The 18,849-nt window shown below is 49.3% G+C and overlaps 2 protein-coding genes across 3 annotated transcripts in view; both read right to left on the reverse strand.

Annotated features, from left to right (window-relative positions):
- Positions 1 to 5,763: 5,763 nt before the first annotated feature.
- Positions 5,764 to 6,655, reverse strand: GPX1 (glutathione peroxidase 1). The gene is made up of 2 exons (NM_001077512.2): positions 6,403 to 6,655; positions 5,764 to 6,123 (listed from the first exon to the last, which is right to left on the reverse strand). The coding sequence occupies exons 1-2, from the start codon at positions 6,646 to 6,648 to the stop codon at positions 5,764 to 5,766; spliced, it is 606 nt and encodes a 201-aa protein (NP_001070980.2). The 5' UTR covers positions 6,649 to 6,655.
- Positions 6,656 to 7,519: 864 nt separating this feature from the next.
- RHOA (ras homolog family member A) overlaps positions 7,520 to 18,849 on the reverse strand; it is a 55,607-nt gene continuing 44,277 nt past the window's right edge. Inside the window, exons 3-6 of one of the 2 annotated variants that reach the window (XM_054681873.2) lie at positions 16,813 to 16,933; positions 10,882 to 11,012; positions 9,311 to 9,449; positions 7,520 to 8,764 (exon numbers count right to left, since the gene is read on the reverse strand). In XM_054681873.2, coding sequence (XP_054537848.1) covers positions 8,748 to 8,764; positions 9,311 to 9,449; positions 10,882 to 11,012; positions 16,813 to 16,933 — 408 coding nt within the window. In that variant the 3' untranslated portion in view covers positions 7,520 to 8,747. The remainder of the gene's footprint in view (positions 8,765 to 9,310; positions 9,450 to 10,881; positions 11,013 to 16,812; positions 16,934 to 18,849) is intronic. The other variant, XM_001163851.7, reaches the window with a different exon arrangement.

Here is an 18,849-nt window from a genome sequence, read left to right on the forward strand (position 1 = left end):
GTGCACACCACCACGCCCAGCTTATTTTCGTACTTTTAGTAGAGACGGGGTTTCACCATATTGGCTGGACTCCTGACCTCATGATCCACCTGCCTTTTCCTCCCAAAGTGCTGGGATTACAAGCACGAGCCACCTTGCCTGGCCAGTATTTTTTTGTAGAAACAGTGTTTCGCCATGTTGCCCAGGCTGTTCTCAAACTCCTGAGCTCAATCTGCCCACCTTAGCCTCCCAAAGTGCTTGGATTATAGGTGTGAGCCACTGCACCGAGCCTGAAAATAAACTTGTTTTAAGTGTTGTTTTTAGGACTACATTGAGTCAGAATAAGGAAGTCATTTGATCAACTGCTAATTGTGCAAGAAATGCCTGACCTAATTTTATCAGATTTAATGTTTGAAAAAAAACCCCCAAAAGCAGCCCTTCTGTAAGAACTGCTGAAATGGAAGTTTCTGAACCTAGGTCAGTGGCCTAAATGCTGTATGTGTTTTCTGTGCAAGCAATGCTCTGCAGCCATTTCTGCTTTTAAAGCCAGGACTTCACATAGGCTGAATGTGATTTCTACTCTTTTACTTGTTCATTTGAGCTGCTGATTCACAATGGGGTGGGGTGGGTACCAGTCAGAGCAGCAGCAGTTGCATGGTTGAATGAAAAGAATGTGTATGTGTGAGAGTGTGTCTGTGTGTGTTGGGGGAAGACAGTGAAGTCTTAACTGGCTTTACTCTGAAACTTCCTGGAGAAGAGAGAGTTAGAAAGGACTGGCCAGGCATGGTGGCTCACGCCTGTAATCCCAGCACTTTGGGAGGCCCAGGTGGGTGGATCATTTGAAGTCAGGAGTCCAAGACCAGCCTGGCCAACATGGTGAAACCCTGCCTCTACTAAAAATACAAAAAAATTAGTCTCAGGTACTCGGGAGGCTGAGGCAGGAGAATTGCTTGAACCCGGGAGACAGGTTGGAGTGAGCTGAAATTGCACCACTGCATTCCAGCCTGGGCAATAGAGCGAGACTCCCTGTCCAAAAAAAAAAAAAAAAAGAAAAAAAAAAAGAAATGACTTCTAGTTGAGAGAGGAGGCATACAGCTTAAAGTCTGAGGAGGAATGTTCTCCAGCCAGGATCAGGCATACTGGGAGTTCAGAAGTTCCCTTTACTGAAGCTGAGTAATTTCAGGGGAAACCAAAAAAAGTTCCCTTCACTCGTAGTCCAAGGCATAAACTGAGATGGTGGGGGTGGCATGGGGCAAGGAGGGGTGAATCACCAGGCATCCTGGAGAGAAGTTAGAGTTTATTGGAAAGTTCTGGGTTCCCATCCTGTAGCCTAACCAGAGAGTGTGGCCTAGGCCACATTGACCCTGTACAGGAAAGGGGAGAGTTGAAGTGGGATGTCTCTTCTCACAGGTCCAGCTGGTAGAACACTGAGTAGGACCCTAGGTCCCTAGACTTTCCACTTCAGTGTCTCTGGAGGTGGGTCGTGGAACATATATTTTCACAAGTACCTGGGTGACTCCTGGGCACTGTATATTCATCTCCTAGAATAGGACCTGGTACCTCCTAGACACATGGCTTTCTAGCTTTGGTTCCAGCTGCCCCGAGACTGCAGGCAGTCCAGAAGCATGGGTTCCAGCTAACTATTCTTTAGGAACTGTCCCTTCCCCTGGCTCCTTGCTCCAACCTTGTTCCTCCCCAGCTATTTCTCTCTGCCATCTAATCTGGAAGGATTGTGAATCTATAGGCCTCAGGCCCAGGTCCCCTAATCTTTTTCTTGCCACTTTCCCCACGTGACCTCATCCTCTCCAGTGGCTACTGCTCCCGTGGCTAGACCATTGCCTTTCAACATTCTCTTCTTCTGCGCCTCTTGTAACTGCCTGCCCCAGATACCTCTGTCTGGATGTCTAATGCAATATAGCTGAATCTGAACACATCCACCTACCCCCAAAACCTGCTCCTCCTGTTGCTGACTTAGTCAAGAACGCCACCTTCCCATCTCAGGATCTCACACACTATACTCCCTGCCTGCTCACCCGCCATCAGCTTATTCTTTAACCAACTGCTTCTTGACTTCTTTTCAGTCTCAATTTTTTTTTTTTCTCTGAGAGGGAGTCTCGCTCTGTCACCCAGGCTAGAGTGCAGTGGCGCAATCTCGGCTCACTGCAAGCTCCGCCCCCCAGGTTCACGCCATTCTCCTGCCTCAGCCTCCCGAGTAGCTGGGACTACAGGTGCTCGCCACCACGCCCAGCTAATTTTTTGTATTTTTAGTGGAGATAGGGTTTCACCGTGTTAGCCAGGATGGTCTCCATCTCCTGACCTTGTCATCCGCCCACCTTGGCCTCCCAAAGTGCTGGGATTACAGGTGTGAGCCACCGCGCCCAGCCACTTTTTCTTTTTGAGATGGAGTCTCATTCTGTTGCCCAGGCTGGAGGGCAATGATACCATCTCGGCTCACTGCAACCTCCACCTCCTGGGTTCAAGTGATTCTCCTGCTTCAGACTCTTGAGTAGCTGGGATTACAGGTGCCCGCCACCACGCCCAGCTAATTATCATATTTTTAATAGAGACGTGTTTCGCCGTGTTGGGCAGGCTCATCTCAAACTCCTGACCTCAAGCCATCAAGCCATCTGCCCACCTTGGCCTCCCAAAGTACTGGGATCACAGGTGTGAGCCACCGCACCCAGCCTCACTGTCACTTTTTCCAGGAGGCATGCATGAGCCTCCCTACTGGGCCTGGTCCTCTTCTTTATTCTTTAACTAGTGTAAGGTGCACAATTTTTTTCTTGTCTTTTTTTCCTATTCTCAAAGCACAAAACATGCTTTTTTGATAATTATATACTGTCCTTCTGACTTCTTCAGGCACCTGGCAGAGCACATGGCACAGGACTGGATTATGAATGAATGAGGGAGCAAAGTGCTTTTGGGGAAGAGACATGTAGGACATTAGGGGTCACAGGTAATCTGGGTCTACCCAGATTTACAGGTTGCTATTCTCCATTCCAGGAGTCAGATTTGAAGTCTACAAATGTCAAAAAGCCTTGGTACCATTTGAGTGGATTTTTTTTTTTTTTTTTTTTTTTGAGAAAGAGTCTCGCTCTGTTGCCCAGGCTAAAGTGCAATAGCGCAATCTCGGCTCACTGCAACCTCCGCCTCCCAGGTTCAGGCAATTCTCCCTGCCTCAGCCTCCGGAGTAGTTGGGATTACAGGCGCCCGACACCATACCTGGCTAATTTTTGTATTTTTAGTAGAGACGGGGGTTTCACCATGTCGGTCAGGCTGGTCTCCAACTCCTAGCCTCAAGTGATCTGCCCTCCTCGGATTACTTGGGATTATAAAATGCTGGGATTATAGGCGTGAGCGTCCATGAATGGCCACTCAGGAGTCTTGATTGCATTTATGAATGACTAATCTTCCCCAGAAGTTAACAGTCTGGGAGGGGTACAGGGGCTAGCCATCTCAGGGCCCACAGGGCCCGGCATATGATATTCATCACAAATATTGATCTATTAATATAATAACATTCCATTCTGGCAGGGCGCAGTGGCTCACGCCTGTAATCCCAGCACTTTGGGAGGCCTAGGCGGGCAGATCACCTGAGGTCAGGAGTTTGAGACCAGCCTGGCCAACATGGCGAAATCCCATCTCTACTAAAAGTATTAAAAAGTAGCCAGGCATGGTGGTAGGCACCTGTAATCCCAGCCACTGGGGAGGCTGAGGCAGGAGAATCGCTTAAACTTGGGAGGTGGAGGCTGCAGTGAGCTGAGATCATGCCACTGCACCCCAGCCTGGGCAAGAGTGAGACTCCTGAGAGTTCCAAGGAACAACACAGGTAGAGTGAGGTCCAAAGGGGAAGCTGATAGTTCTACCTGGGTCAGCGCAAGGGGGACTCAAAGGCTGGGGCAGAGAGAACCAGAGGGAGGTGGGCCTGTTCAGGAGTTCTCAGGATGGAGCCAGAGCAGGTCCAGAAGGCCCTACAATCCTTAGTGACCTAAGGGCAGACAAAGGGGAAAAGCAGCAGCAAAGATCACTGCTTAGGGCAAGAGGAAAAGTCCTTGAGAGTTGGTTCAGACTAAGAAGGACCTTGAGTCACGAATTTGAACACAAATACTGGGACTCCAGAACCTCTGGTCCACAGTCAGCGGGTGAACAGCACTACCATGTCTCTGGGTACCTGTTTGCACAAGCGGAAGCTACACCCAGGCCCTGCAGTCCCCTGCACTGCGTTAGGAAATGGCTCCAAATCTGTCTTGAAAGATTATTGCTGCTCAAGCCTGTAATCCCAGCACTTTGGGAGGCCGAGGCGGGTGGATCACGAGGTCAGGAGATCGATACCATCCTGGCTAACATAGTGAAACCCCGTCTCTACTAACAAATAGAAAAACATTAGCCGGGCGTGGTGGCGGGCGCCTGTAGTCCCAGCTACTCGGGAGGCTGAGGCAGAATGGCATGAACCCGGGAGGCGGAGCTTGCAGTGAGCCGAGATTACACCACTGCACTCCAGCCTGGGCGACAGAGCAAGACTGTCTCAAAAAAAAAAAAAAAAAAAATTAAAGATTATTGGCAGCAGGGTCAACAGATGGAGAGGCTGGACCTGAGTGGTGCCCGAGAAGCAGCAGCTGGCTTCAAAGACAAGCCCTTATCCTGGGCCTGAATGTGCAATTAATTGCACGTTAAATGTTGGGCAGGGCATAGTCAGAAGGGCCAGTTAAATTATAGTTTTCTCACTCTTGAATATATGAGGCAGAAACTTGTAAGATCATCGTCACAGCAGATACAGGCACTTGGTAGCAACATGGAAAGATCTAGCCAGATAACAGAATTTATAACATTGCATGAGCTTCCATGTAAAATGGGCTTGTGTGGACCTAACAATTGGAGAGGCCATGACTCCAAATGTGAGTGGGGGCTCATGTTATTTTGTGACAGTCATTTCAGCGTGCAGCAAGTAGTCAGAAGTCTATTATTTGAGTTAGGCAGTCAACCATTGCCTTGTGTCTTTTTTGAAGTAAGGACTTTGTTTTAACTGGGTCTTGGGATGGCCCTTTGCATGTTCTGGTGAAGGCAGAAATGCAGGCCAGGAGCCAGACTTCCCACAAAGGAAAGAGTGGATCCTACACGCTGCAGACAAAAGGACAGAAAGTTCAGACTTGGCTAGGATAAGGGAAGGAGGATTAAGTTCCCACCACTATGACAATGAGGTTAGAAAAAGTATCGCCAGGCCGGGTGCGGTGGCTCATACCTGTAATCCCAGCACTTTGGGAGGCCGAGGCGGGTGGATCACGAGGTCAGGAGATCGATACCATCCTGGCTAACACGGTGAAACCCTGTCTCTACTAAAAATACAAAAAATTAGCTGGGCGTGGTGGCAGGCACCTGTAGTCCCAGCTACTCAGGAGGTTGAGGCAGGAGAATGGCGTGAACCCGGGAGGCGGAGCTTGCGAGTGAGCCTAGATTGCGCCACTGCACTCCAGCCTGGGCAATAGAGCAAAAAACTCCGTCTCAAAAAAAAAAAAAAAAAAAAAAAGGAAAGAAAAAGAATCCCCAAATGACAATGACACAGGACATACACACAGTTCTGCTGACACCCGGCACTTTATTAGTGGGGAAACTCGCCTTGGTCTGGCAGAGACTGGGATCGACAGGACCAGCACCCATCTCGAGGGGGTATTTTCTGTAAGATCAGGTGTTCCTCCCTCGTAGGTTTAGAGGAAACACCCTCATAGATGAAAACCCCCCCACAGAGCAGCACTGCAACTAACAAGCAGCCGGGGTAGGAGGGGCGCCCTAGGCACAGCTGGGCCCTTGAGACAGCAGGGCTTCGATGTCAGGCTCGATGTCAATGGTCTGGAAGCGGCGGCTGTACCTGCGTAGGGGCACACCGTCAGGGCCCACCAGGAACTTCTCAAAGTTCCAGGCAACATCGTTGCGACACACCGGAGACCAGGTGATGAGCTTGGGGTCGGTCATAAGCGCAGTGGCGTCGTCGCTGGGAGCTGGCAGGGCCTCCCGCAGGAAGGCGAAGAGAGGGTGCGCCCCCGCACCGTTCACCTCGCACTTCTCGAAGAGCATGAAGTTGGGCTCGAACCCACCACCAGGCCGGACGTACTTGAGGGAATTCAGAATCTCTTCGTTCTTGGCGTTCTCCTACAGGAGAGAAGGGCAGCTAGGACCCGGGGTCAAGAGGAGGAGGGAAACGTTCTAACCACAAACAAGGGAGTTTTTCTATGAGTCACCGGGATTTTGCCTTCCATGCGCAATCCCAAGGGCGGACAGGAATTTCAGCAGCTACGACCAACAGAAAGGAAACGAGAGAGTAGCCAGACTCTCCGCGCATGGAGCCGACGGCACCCACCAGCACACCGCCGGCGCCCCCAGCCACTACTGCACGTCCGCCCCCGCCCCGCCCCGCCCCGCCCGGCGCACCTGATGCCCAAACTGGTTGCACGGGAAGCCGAGCACCACCAGGCCCCGGGGTCCGAGGCGCCGCTGCAGCTCGTTCATCTGGGTGTAGTCCCGGACCGTGGTGCCTCAGAGGGACGCCACGTTCTCGATAAGTAGTACCTTGCCCCGCAGGGAGCCCAGGCTCACAGGCTCCCCGCCGGCCAGCGGGCGCGCCGAGAAGGCATACACCGACTGGGCCGCCGCCGCCGCTAGCCGAGCAGCACACATGGCGCAATTGTCCAAGAAGCCAGCGGAGCGCCCCGAACAAGCACTGTAAGGGTAGGCCAGCAGGCGCCTCCTTTTAACTGGCCGGCGGCGGGTCACGTGGCACAGGCAGTTTTCCGGGCCTGAGGGTCCCGCCTCATCCGGCCCCCGCCCTACCCGGAGGGCTCGGCCCCTCCTCAGCCAGGAAAAGGCTGGAGAGTGCGCCCGAGCGGGACGCGTGCTCCTCCTAAGCCGGAAGGAGCAGCGGGCATGTCTGGTCTGGCCCAGGCAACCAGGCGGCAGCGGTCCAGGTTACCCTTCCAAGGGCTGGGGCCCTCGAGGGCTCCGTTTTTTCTCAGAGGTTCCTGAGTTAGGATGTGGGGTTTGGCATAGGAAGCTGGTGGGCGACGGCAGCAGCTGCAGGAGCTGCCCGTGCACAAACAGCCCTCCTCTCCTGTGCCATGTTACCGGCAGTGCAGGGGACAGCCAGAGGGATCTAGGCTTCCGGTCTCCCTCCTCCCTGTCTCCAAAGCGGCACCGCCCTCGTGCGGGTTTTCTAACCGAGCAGAGTCCTGGAAGCTCTGCCCCAGCCTCCTGAAGTGGAGCCCAGTAGCTCGCCAGGGCCAAGGAAACGCTGCCGGAGTCCTCCCTCCCTGGCCTCCTCAGAAGGCTGCATTCACCCTACCCCCAAATCTGAACCAGAATGCGGTACAGGGTAATCATTTCCATGTTGTTGGGAGGGACCAGATTAGCTGCTGGGTGGGTGGGAGGTGGGGCACAAGCTAGTCCTTTGCACCCTCAACAAACCTCTCCAGGGTGAGCTAGGCCAGGAAGTCCTTGCATCCTCCTGCCCCCAGCCCTGGAGAGAGCAACACAAACAACAGGATACAGAAAGTTTAGAAAACTGCCTTTATTCTATTAGTAGTTGGAAAAATTAACTGGTACAGAAAAAAAGTTTAGTCAGCTGGAGAGAAGAGAGACAGAGTGCCACCCATGAGAACTGGTGGCTCCTCTGGGAGTGAACCTGGATACAGTGAGGAGAAAAGAGCACTGTGAATTAGAGCCAGACGCTTAAGTCCAGGTGAGACAGGTTATGCCATCTTCCAAAGTGTCTAATTGCCTCAGGCGTGAAACCAATTCCTATTTACTTAGCCCAGCTCCAAGGGGTACTGAGATACATGGGGCCGAAAAGGGGTAATATGGCCATCTTTTATCAGAAAAAGTGACAAAACGGGAATTTAAAAAATGAATTTTCCATCTGACTTTATTTCCGAATACACTTTCTTTTTTAAAAAACCAATACACTTTCTTTGAGGATGACAAATATCAGTATTAGGAAATCCAATTATACAAAAAATACTACATCTAGTCTGGGGTAGATATATTTATTTTTGGTAACATACATTAAGTGGCACTAATTACACAGTAACTATAAGGTAACTAACATGAAACCACAGAACTGTAACTCTGCCACAGCTGCATGAACTTGGGCTTTTCTGGTTGAGCCCATTTTCAAAAAACTGCCCACCCCAGAGCTATGCCAACAAAATCTGTTACGGAGTAAAGCCCTTAAGTGGTGACTCACCAGAGTACCTTGCAGCTGACAGATAATAGGCAGGACATGTTAGTTATAAAGTAGTTACAGCCTAATTCACAAAAGTTACCAACTGTTTCTCTTTCTAGAAAGAAGCAAGAAGTTAAGAAATTCCTTGAATTAGCGCCTGGTGTGTCAGGTGGGAGTGCAGAGGAGGGCTGTTAGAGCAGTGTCAAAAGGACCCTGGTGGGCCAGACGGGTTGGACATCATTAATAATCATAGTTGGCTTCTAAATACTGGTAGCAAGATGACTTCTGATTTGTAATCTTAGGTAAATTATAGATAAATGAAAAAGGCCAGTAATCATACACTAAGATTAATAAACAGCACTTCAAAATTAACCGCATAAGGGCTGTGCTTGCAGCAAGGTTTCACAAGACAAGGCACCCAGATTTTTTCTTCCCACGTCTAGCTTGCAGAGCAGCTCTCGTAGCCATTTCAAAAACCTCTCTCACTCCATCTTTGGTCTTTGCTGAACACTCCATGTACCCAAAAGCGCCAATCCTGTTTGCCATATCTCTGCCTTCTTCAGGTTTCACCGGCTCCTAGCAAAGAAAAAAAAATAGTCCTTTTAGCTAATAGTGTGGCATACATATAGTAAGTAAAAAGTATTCAAATTCAGCTAAAAGATTTTTTTTTCTTTTTTTGAGACAGTTTTGCTCGTCGGTCGCCCAGGCTGGAGTGCAATGGCATGATCTCAGCTCACTGCAACCTCCACCTCCTGGGTTCAAGGGATTCTCCCGCCTCAGCCTCCCGAGTAGCTGGGACTACAGGTGCCCACCACCGTGCCCAAGTAATTTTTTAGTAGAGATGGGGTTTCACCATTTTGGCCAGGCTGGTCTCGAACTCCTGACCAAGTGATCTGCCCACCTCAGCCTCCCAAAGTGCTGGGATACAGGCATGAGCCACTGTACCCAGCCTAAAAAAAAAAAAAGACTTTCAAAAGCTGTTAAACTTGGCTGGGTGTGGTGGCTCACACCTGTAATCCCAGCACTTTGGGAGGCTGAGCTGGGCGGATCACGAGTTTAGGAGATCAAGACCATCCTGGCCAACATGGTGAAACCCCTCTTTACTAAAATACAAAAAATCACCTGGGCGTGGTAGTGGGCGCCTGTAACCCCAGCTACTCAGGAGGCTGAGGCAGGGGAATCGCATAAACCTGGGAGGCGGAGGTTGCAGTTGAGCCAAGATCGTGCCACAGCACTCCAGCCTGGCGACAGAGTGAGACTCCTTCTCAAAAACAAAACAAAACAAAACAAAACTGCTAAACTTATGAAATTTTTAAACTGACATATGGTAACTACCCCCTACCAAACATAAAATCTCTAATAAACATGGTATTCACTGGGAAGTAGAGGGAAGAGGTCAGAGGAGCCCTGGAAGGTTAAGGAGTCAATCAAGAGCAAAATTACTCAAGCTACCAATCCAGGACTAAATGCCCTGAAGGAAATAAAGCCTACCCTTGACATTCAGACAGAGAAACCTGAGTAAGAGAACTTAGGTTGAAGATCTCAATGCTTCTCCTCCAGTGAGGAAGCCCTGCCATTAGGCCAGCTGGTTTCTGAGAGGCCAAGATGCCACATCCATCATCACTTTTAAAAAGGCATTGGGAGTGGAGGAGAGGGAAGGCATTAGGGCTTTCTATCTGGACTCCCAGCCTTCAAGATTTCCTTATCTTTCAGTTGCCACTAATTTATCTTTGGCCTCACATGTACCAAAGTAATAGCTGGGGAAGGCAATCAAGAGTCTAACAGGCCCGGGCGTGGTGACTCACGCCTGTAATCCCAGCACTTTGGGAGGCCAAGGCGGGCAGATCACCTAAGGTCAGGAGTTTGAAACCAGCCTGACCAACATGGAGAAAACCCATCTCTACTAAAAATACAAAAATTAGCCAGGCGTGGTGGCACATGCCTGTAATCCCAGCAACTTGGGAGGCTGAGGCAGGAGAATCACTTAAACCTGGGAGGCTGAGTTTGCAGCCGAGATAGCACCACTGCACTCCAGCCTGGGTGACAAAAGCAAAACTGTGTCTCAAAAAATAAAAATAAAGAGTCTAACAGAGGCCGGGCACAGTGGCTCACACCTGTAATCCCTGCACTTTGGGAGGCAAAAGTGGGCAGATCACTTGAGGTAAGGAGTTCAAGACCAGCCTGGCCAACAGGGTGAAACCCCATCTATTAAAAAAAAAAAAAAAGAAAGAAAATTAGCCGGTCATGGTGGAGGATGCCTGTAGTCCCAGCTACTCGGGAGTCTGAGGCAGAAGAATCGCTTGAACCCCAGAGGCGGAGGTTGCAGTGAGCTGAGATTGTGCCACTGCACTCCAGCCTCGGTGACAGAATGAGACTCCATGTCAAAAAAAAAGAAAGTTCCTACATCTAGAGCCACTGATTACTAGCTACTGATGAAATGGTTCATTCTCAGGCCAGCAGTCCTTATGGGCATAGCACTACCTCATAAAAAAACATTCCATCTCACAGGACTGGTGAACTATCTTAGGGATCTTCTGTGAAGATCCCAATTAATGAGGGTCAGAGGGCCACAGAGGGGCTTCTGAGCCTCTAAAACAACCTGGCCTGTGAAGGTTCCTGCTGGGCTCCCCAAACCTCCAAACTTGGGGCCCTAGTTCAAGAATACTACAAGACAGTCCTGCCCCAGATCATGCCTGCTTCATCTTGGCTAGCTCCCGCCTTGTGTGCTCATCATTCCGAAGATCCTTCTTATTCCCAACCAGGATGATGGGCACGTTGGGACAGAAATGCTTGACTTCTGGGGTCCACTTTTCTGGGATGTTTTCTGAAAGAAAAATGTAGAGAATTTGGGGATACATACAATTCTATCTTGAAGACTTTCCAAGAACCTCAGTGAAATTGTAGAGACACTTTCTTTGTGGCTTCAGAAGAATGCTAGACATTTAATGAAACCCACTAGTTTCAAAACCATAAAAAGGAAATATAATCCCTTTCCTTTAAACAGAGAACCAACAGCTTTTTCTCAGTCCAGCCAAGAGTGGTGCTGAGCATCTCTGTAGGTGGGGCCCGAGTAAGGGCTCTGGAGGAGCAAAAGATCCACAACACAAGGTAGTTTCACGGGGGGCACTTCCTGCCCCACAAAGGCAGGCACTTTACAGGACATCTGTCACTGCTGGTAGAAGATTCTGACATAGCTTACAGAAGGGGTCCCCATTCTAGGGCAGCAGCTGACCCAGGGTCCACATGCTCTTTTTCTAACTTGTTCATCGACTCTCAGCATAACTTCTACCCTATGGGGTTTACTGGTATTTCAAATGGCTCAAGAGTGACTTTTGGCCGGGAGTGGTGGCTCATGCCTGTAATCCCAGCACTTTGGGAGGCCGAGGTGGGCGGATCATGAGGTCAGGAGATCGAGACCATCCTGGCTAACACAGTGAAACCCCGTCTCTACTAAAAATACCAAAAAAATTAGCCGGGTGTAGTGGTGGGCACCTGTAGTCCCAGCTATTCAGGAGGCTGAGGCAGGAGAATGGTGTGAACCCAGGAGGCAGAGCTTGCCATGAGCCGAGATCGCGCCACTGCACTCCTGGGCGACAGAGCAAGACTCCGTCTCAAACAAAAAAAAGTGACTTTTGAAAATAACCAAAAGAGGCTGGGTGTGGTGACTCATACTTGTAATTCCAGCACTTTTGAGAGGCTAAGGCAAGTAGACAGCTTTGGCCTAGGAGCTCAAGAACAGCCTATGCAACATGGCTAAACCCCATCTCCAGACAGCGTGGTGGCTCGTGCCTGTAATCCCAGCACTTTGGGAGGCTTAGGTGGGTGGATCACCAGAGGTCAGGAGTTCGAGACCAGCCTGGCCAACATGGCGAAACCTCATCTCTACTAAAATTACAAAAATTAGCCGGGTGCAGTGGCGTGCACCTATAGTCCCAGCTACTTGGGAGGCTGAGGCAGAAGAAACACTTGAACCCAGGAGGTGGAGGTTGTGATGAGTCGAGATCGCGATACTACACTCACTCCAGCCTGGGCAACAGAGTGAGACTCTGTATCAAAAAAATCAAAAACCCCATCTCCACAAAAACATACAAAAACTTAGCAGTTTACAGTGGTACATGTGCCTGCATTCCCACCTACTTGAGAGGCTGAGGTGGGAGGATCACTGGAGTCCAGGATTCAAGGTAGCAGTGAGCTATGATCACGCTACTACTGCACTCCAGCCAGGGTGACAAAGTGAGACTTCATCTCTTAAAAACAAATAAATAGGCTGGGCGCAGTGGCTCACGTCTATAATCCCAAAACTTTGAGAGGCTGAGGCAGGTGGATCGCGTTAGGTCAGGAGTTCGAGACCAGTCTGGCCAACATGGTGAAATCCCATCTCTATTAAAAATACAAAAAGATTGCCAGGCGCAGTGGTTCATGCCTATAATCCCAGCACTGTGAAGGCCGGGGCGGGTGGATCACCTCAGGTCGGGAGTTGGAGACCAGCATAACCAACATGGAGAAACCCCGTCTCTACTAAAAATACAAAATTAGCTGGGCGTGGTGGCACATGCCTGCAATCCCAGCTACTTGAGAGGCTGAGGCTGGAGAATCGCTTGAACCCAGGAGGCGGAGGTTGCAGTGAGCCGAGATCGTGCCATTGCACTCCAGCCTGGGCAACAAGAGCGAAACTCCGTCTCAAAAACAACAAAACAAAACAAAAAAATTAACTGGGCATGGTGGTGCATGCCTGTAATCCCAGCTACTAGGGAGGCTGAGGCAGGGAAATTCCTTGAACCAGGGAGGTGGAGGTTGCAGTGAGCCAAGATCGTGCCACTGCCCTCCAGCCTGGGCGACAGAGCGAGACTCCGTCTCAAAATAAATAAATAAATAAATAAATAAATAAATAAATAAATAAATAAATAAAAATAGACCAGGCGCAGTGGCTCATCAGGCCTGTAATCTCAGCACTTTGGGAGGCCGAGGCAGGTGGATCAGGAGTTTGAGACCAGTCTGGCCAACATGTTGAAACCCTGTCTCTACTAATAATACAAAAATTAGTCAGGCATGGTGGTGCATGCCTGTAATCCCAGCTACTTGGGAGGCTGAGGCAGAAGAAGTGCTTGAACCCGGGAGGCGGAGTGCAGTGAGCCGAGATCGCACCATTGCACTCCAGCCTGCGTGACAAGAGCAAAAGTCTGTCTCAAAAAAACAAAAATAAAAATAAATAAAACAAAACAGCATACAACCATGACCCACCTCTACAAATGTTATTTGTAATATTTACTGTTACTGGGTTTACTGTTGTTATTTTCTGATTTACTTTTTTGGGGGCATTGAGGGGAGCCTATTCTGTCTTCCCTCATCTAGAACAGTTTTTTTTTTTTTTTAGATGGAATCTTGCTCTGTCGCCCAGGCTGGAGCGCAGTGGCACAATCTCAGCTCACTACAACCTCTGCCTCCTGGATTCAAGCAATTCTCCTGCCTCAGCCTCCCGAGTAGCTGGGATTACAGGCACTCGCCACCACGCCCGGATGATTTTTTTGTATTTTTAGTAGAGACAGGGCTTCACCATGTTGGACAGGCTGGTCTTGAACTCCTGACCTCAGGATCCACCCACCTTGGCCTCCCAAAGTGGTGGGATTACAGGTGTGAGCCACAGTGCCTGGCCTAGAATAGATGTTCTGTTAGGAGGTGCTGTAGTTATTTCCTGAATATGTGAAATTATACCAATAGTCTACCCCCTTCCTGGAGTTTGAGGTACATAGAATTTGAATAAATTGACTGTCGCCACTCTTGGTGAATAAATTTTCAAAAAAATTTTTTTTTTTTGAGACAAGAGTCTCACTCTGTCACCTAGGCTGGAGTGCAGTGATGCGATCTCGGCTCACGGCAACCTCTGCCTCCCAGGTTCAAGCAATTCTCCTGCCTCAGCCTCCTGAGTAGCTGGGATTACAGGTACATGCCACCATACTTGGCTAAGTTTTGTATTTTTAGTATCGACAGGATTTCACCATGTTGGCCAGGCTGGTCTCGAACTCCTGACCTCAGGTGATCCGCCTACCTCAGCCTCCCGAAGTGCTGGGATTACAGGCGTGAGCCACCATGCCCGGCCTAAAAAATATAAAAATTAACCAAGTGCAGCAGTGTGTGCCTGTAGTACCAACTACTGGGTGGGGACTGAGATGGGAGGATTGTTTGAGCCCAGGAGGTCGAGGCAGCAGTAAATTGAATCTGCAACTGCACTCAAGACTGGGCAAGAAAGCGAGACCCTGTCTCAAAAAGAAAAAAGTGAGACTGAAGAGACAAAATGTTTTGCTCTGGAGGCAGTTTTTTCCCTCAAGAAATTATACACTAGATAACGAGGGCAAAGGCACACAGTCCTTCTCATTCCAATAGGATCTAGGTGAAGTTATTTATGTGTGTATCTGATAGGAGAGTGTCAACTAGCTCAAATTTTCTCTGTGGCCTAAAGCTCTGCCCAGCCTCCAGGGCCTTCCAGCAGCTTCACAAAAGGAAGTCATATTAGTTTGAAAACCAAAACTAGGCTGGGTGTGGTGGCTCACACCTGTAATCCCAGCACTTTGGGAGGCCAAGGTGAGTGGATCACCAGAGGTCAGAAGTTTGAGAGAAGCCTGGCCAACACGGAGAAACCCGGTCTCTACTAAAAATACAAAAATCAGCCAGGCGTGGGGGCGTATGGCTGTAGTCCAAGCTACTTGGGAGGCTGAGACAGGAGATTTGCTTGAACCTGGAAGGCGGAGGTTGCAGTGAGCCAAGATTGTGCCACTAAACTCCAGCCTGGGCAATAGAGCGAGACCCTGCCTCTAAATCAATCAATCAAAGCTGCTGAAAATGATCTAAGTGAACCAACGGCATGGAATACGTGCTCTTTCTCTGTCCTGGGACATACTGCACAGAGGACTCAATCTTAGCTCAGCTCCTTGGGCCAGCATGACCTTAAACGAGTGGCTCAATATCTTGGAGCAACCCCCGTTATCATCATTAAGGTAGGGACAACCATAACAACACAATCACTCTAACACTAACTATCCAGGCAACCCGAGGCCACAAGCAGACCCTCAAAGGCTGTTTGTGGTAATGATGACAACATCCTTGACCCACCTCCTGCCCTGTCATGACAGGGAGGGCTGCAGCACAAGTTTATTAATAGATACCTCATCATCTTCAGCACAAACCTAAAGCAAGTTTTTTCAAGCCTGGTTTCACAGAATGTCAGGTTAGCATTCTTCAGTCTTTTTCTAAAGAATACTGACTTCTGGGCCAGGCGCAGTGGCTCACGCCTATAATCCCAGCACTTTGGGAGGCCGAGGCAGGCGAATCACGAGGTCAGGAGATCAAGATCATCCTGGCTAACATGGTGAAATCCCATCTCTACTAAAAAATACAAAAAATTAGCCGGGCGTGGTGGTGGCCACCTGTAGTCCCAGCTACTTGGGTGGCTGAGGCAGGAGAATGGCATCAACCCAGGAGGCAGAGCTTGCAGTGAGCTGAGATCAAGCCACTGCAATCCAGCCTGGGAGACAGAGCAAGACTCCCTCTCAAAAAAAAGAGAATACTGACTTACTGACTTCTGAATTATGTGGTTGTGTTTAGGCTAATGAAATGATCACATTCAAGCTTCTATCAGCTAAGACACTTCAGAAAAAGGCTAAGACAGGGCAACCAAAAAAAAAAAAAAAAAAAAAAAGTCTTTCCCCAAAAGAGATGGCTTTACATTTGGAACTCATCTAGTTTGCTCATCTTTTTTTTTGGGAGATGGAGTCTGCAGTACAGTGGCACGATCTTGGCTCACTGCAACTTCTGCTTCCCAGGCTCAAGTGATTCTCCTGCCTCAGCCCCTGGAATAGCTGGGATTACAAGCGCACGCCACCACACCCAGCTAATTTTTGTATTTTAGTAGAGACAGGGGTTCACCATGTTGCCTAGGCTGGTCTCAAACTCCTGACCTCAGGTGATCTGCCAGCCTCGGCCTCCCAAAGTGCTAGGATTACAGGTGTCAGCCACCGCACCAGCCTTAGTTTACTCATCTTTGTATCTGGAATTCATCTAGTTTACAAGGCAGTTAGATTTTTAAATAACATTTAATATTATTTAGTAATAATAATAATTATTATTTTTGAGATAGAGTCTTGCTCTGTCACTCAGTCTGGAATGCAGTGCCATAATCTCGGCTCACTGCAATCTCCACCTACCAGGTTTAAACGATTCTCCTGCCTCGGCCTCCCAAGTCCCTGGGACTACAGGCGTGCACCACCATGCCCGGCTAATTTTTTTGTACTTTTAGTAAAGACGGGGTTTCACCATGTTGGCCAGGCTGGTCTTGAACTCCTGACCCTCAGGTGATCCACCCGTCTGGACCTCCCAAAGTGCAGGGATTATAGGTGTCAGCCACCGTGCCCTGCCTAGGTGGATACATTTTAAATACAGTACCCATGGGAGACCTAGGCTGAAAGGGACCCAAGGCCCACGCTCTACAATCCCAAACTCCAGGACTCTGGCCACTGACGATGATTGCTTCTCTGAAATTCATGTCTGCTTTTCAGCCACTTGATGCCCAGAAACCAGATGCCAACTAGCTACACAGGCAGTGACAAATATCAGGGTGCAGGGCCACTCACCTAAACTATCAGGGCTGTCGATGGAAAAACACATCAGTATAACATCGGTATCTGGGTAGGAGAGGGGCCTCAGGCGATCATAATCTTCCTGCCCAGCTGTGTCCCACAAAGCCAACTCTACCTGTAATGGGAAAAACAACCACAAGAGAGCAAGGTTAATCCCCCCACCCACTTTTAGAAAAAGTGACACTTACCATAGTACATTGAAATGGCAGACGGTCTAAAACAGTAAAACACAGGAGTATTTACATTTTTTCTTTCTTTTTTTTTTTTTTTTTTGAGATGGAGTCTTGCTCTGTCGCCCAGGCTAGAGTGCAGTGGCGCGATCTCTGCTCCCTGCAAGCTCCGCCTCCCAGGTTCACACCATTCTCCTGCCTCGGCCTCCCAAGTAGCTGGGACTACAGGTGCCCGCCATCACACCCGGCTAATTTTTTGTATTTTTAGTAGAGACGCGGTTTCACTGTGTTAGCCAGGATGGTCTGGATCTCCTGACCTCATGATCCGCCCGCCTCGGCCTCCCAAAGTGTTGGGATTGCAGGCGTGAGCCACCGCGCCTGGCCTCTTTTTTTTTTTTTTTTTTGTTGAGACGGAGTCTTACTCTGTTGCTCGGACTGGAGTTCAGTGGCAAGATCTTGGCTCACTGCAAGCTCTGCCCCCGGGTTCACGCCATTCTCCTGCCTCAGCCTCCTGAGCAGCTGGGACTACAGGCGCCCGCCACCACGCTCGGCTAATTTTTCGTACTTTTAGTAGAGACGGGGTTTCACCATGTTAGCCAGGATGGTCTTGATCTCCTGACCTCGTGATCCGCCTGCCTCTGCCTCCCAAAGTGCTGGGATTACAGGTATGAGCCACCACACCCGGCCGAGTATTCACTTTTATGAGCATCAAGCTCAAATGAGAGTATATTTAAATTATTTTAGGTTGAAATTTCTCAAAATTGAAAATCTGAGAACCCACCTCTACAAAAACACCTTAAAAATTAGCTGAGTGTGGCCAGGCGCGGTGGCTCATGCCTGTAATCCTAGCACTTTGGGAGGCTGAGGCGGGCTGACTGCCTGAGCTCAGGAGTTCGAGACCAGCCTGGGCAACATGGTGAAACCCCGTCCCTACTAAAATACGAAAGAAATTAGCCAGGCATGGCAGCGTGCGCCTGTAGTCCCAGCTACTGGAGAGGCTGAGGCAGGTGAATTGCTTGAACTCGAGAGGCAAAGGTTGCAGTGAGCCGAGATCGTGCCACTGCACTCCAGCACTCCAGCACTCCAGCATGGGCGACAAAGCGAGCCTCCATCTCTAAAAAATAAAAATAAAAATAAAATAAAACTTAGCTGAGTGTGGGCTGGGTGCGGTGGCTCACGCCTGTAATCCCAGCACTTTGGGAGGCCAAGGCAGGCGGATCACCTGAGGTCGGAAGTTCGAGACTAGCCTGACCAATGTGGAGAAACCCCATCTCTACTAAAAATACAAAATTAGCTGGGCGTGGTGAAGCATGCCTGTAATCCCAGCTACTCAGGAGGCTGAGGCAGGAGAATCGCTTGAACCCAGGAGGCGGAGGTTGCAATGAGTGGAGGTTGCAATGAGCTGAGATTGCACCACTGCACTCCAGCCTGGCCAAAAAGAGCGAAACTCCATTAAAAAAAAAAAAAATTAGCTGACTGTGGTGGTGCACGCCTGTAGTCCCAGCTACTTGGGAGACTGAGGTGGGAGGACTGCTTGAGCCCGGGAGGCGGAGGTTGCAGTAAGCAGAGATTGTGCCACTGCACTGCAGCCTAGGCAGTGAGACCTTGACTCAATTAGGAAAAAAACAAAAAAACAAAACAGATACTAAAACTGAACCAAGTGGCATAATTCAAAATGTCAAGTCAAAAATAACTCTGTAGCTTATGAAAGTGTTTAATTATAAATAACATTCTACTAGGAAAGAAAGCAGACAGGAGGGAAGAAATCAAATTTTAAATAACATTCTACCAGGCATACAGGCGAGAGAGGAAGATACAAGACTAAGTAAATTTTCTGCTATAATGTGGAAACCATGGAAAC

This window comes from Pan troglodytes, chromosome 2 (genome assembly GCF_028858775.2).
Source record: "Pan troglodytes isolate AG18354 chromosome 2, NHGRI_mPanTro3-v2.0_pri, whole genome shotgun sequence".
Taxonomy (NCBI): Eukaryota; Metazoa; Chordata; class Mammalia; order Primates; family Hominidae; genus Pan; species Pan troglodytes.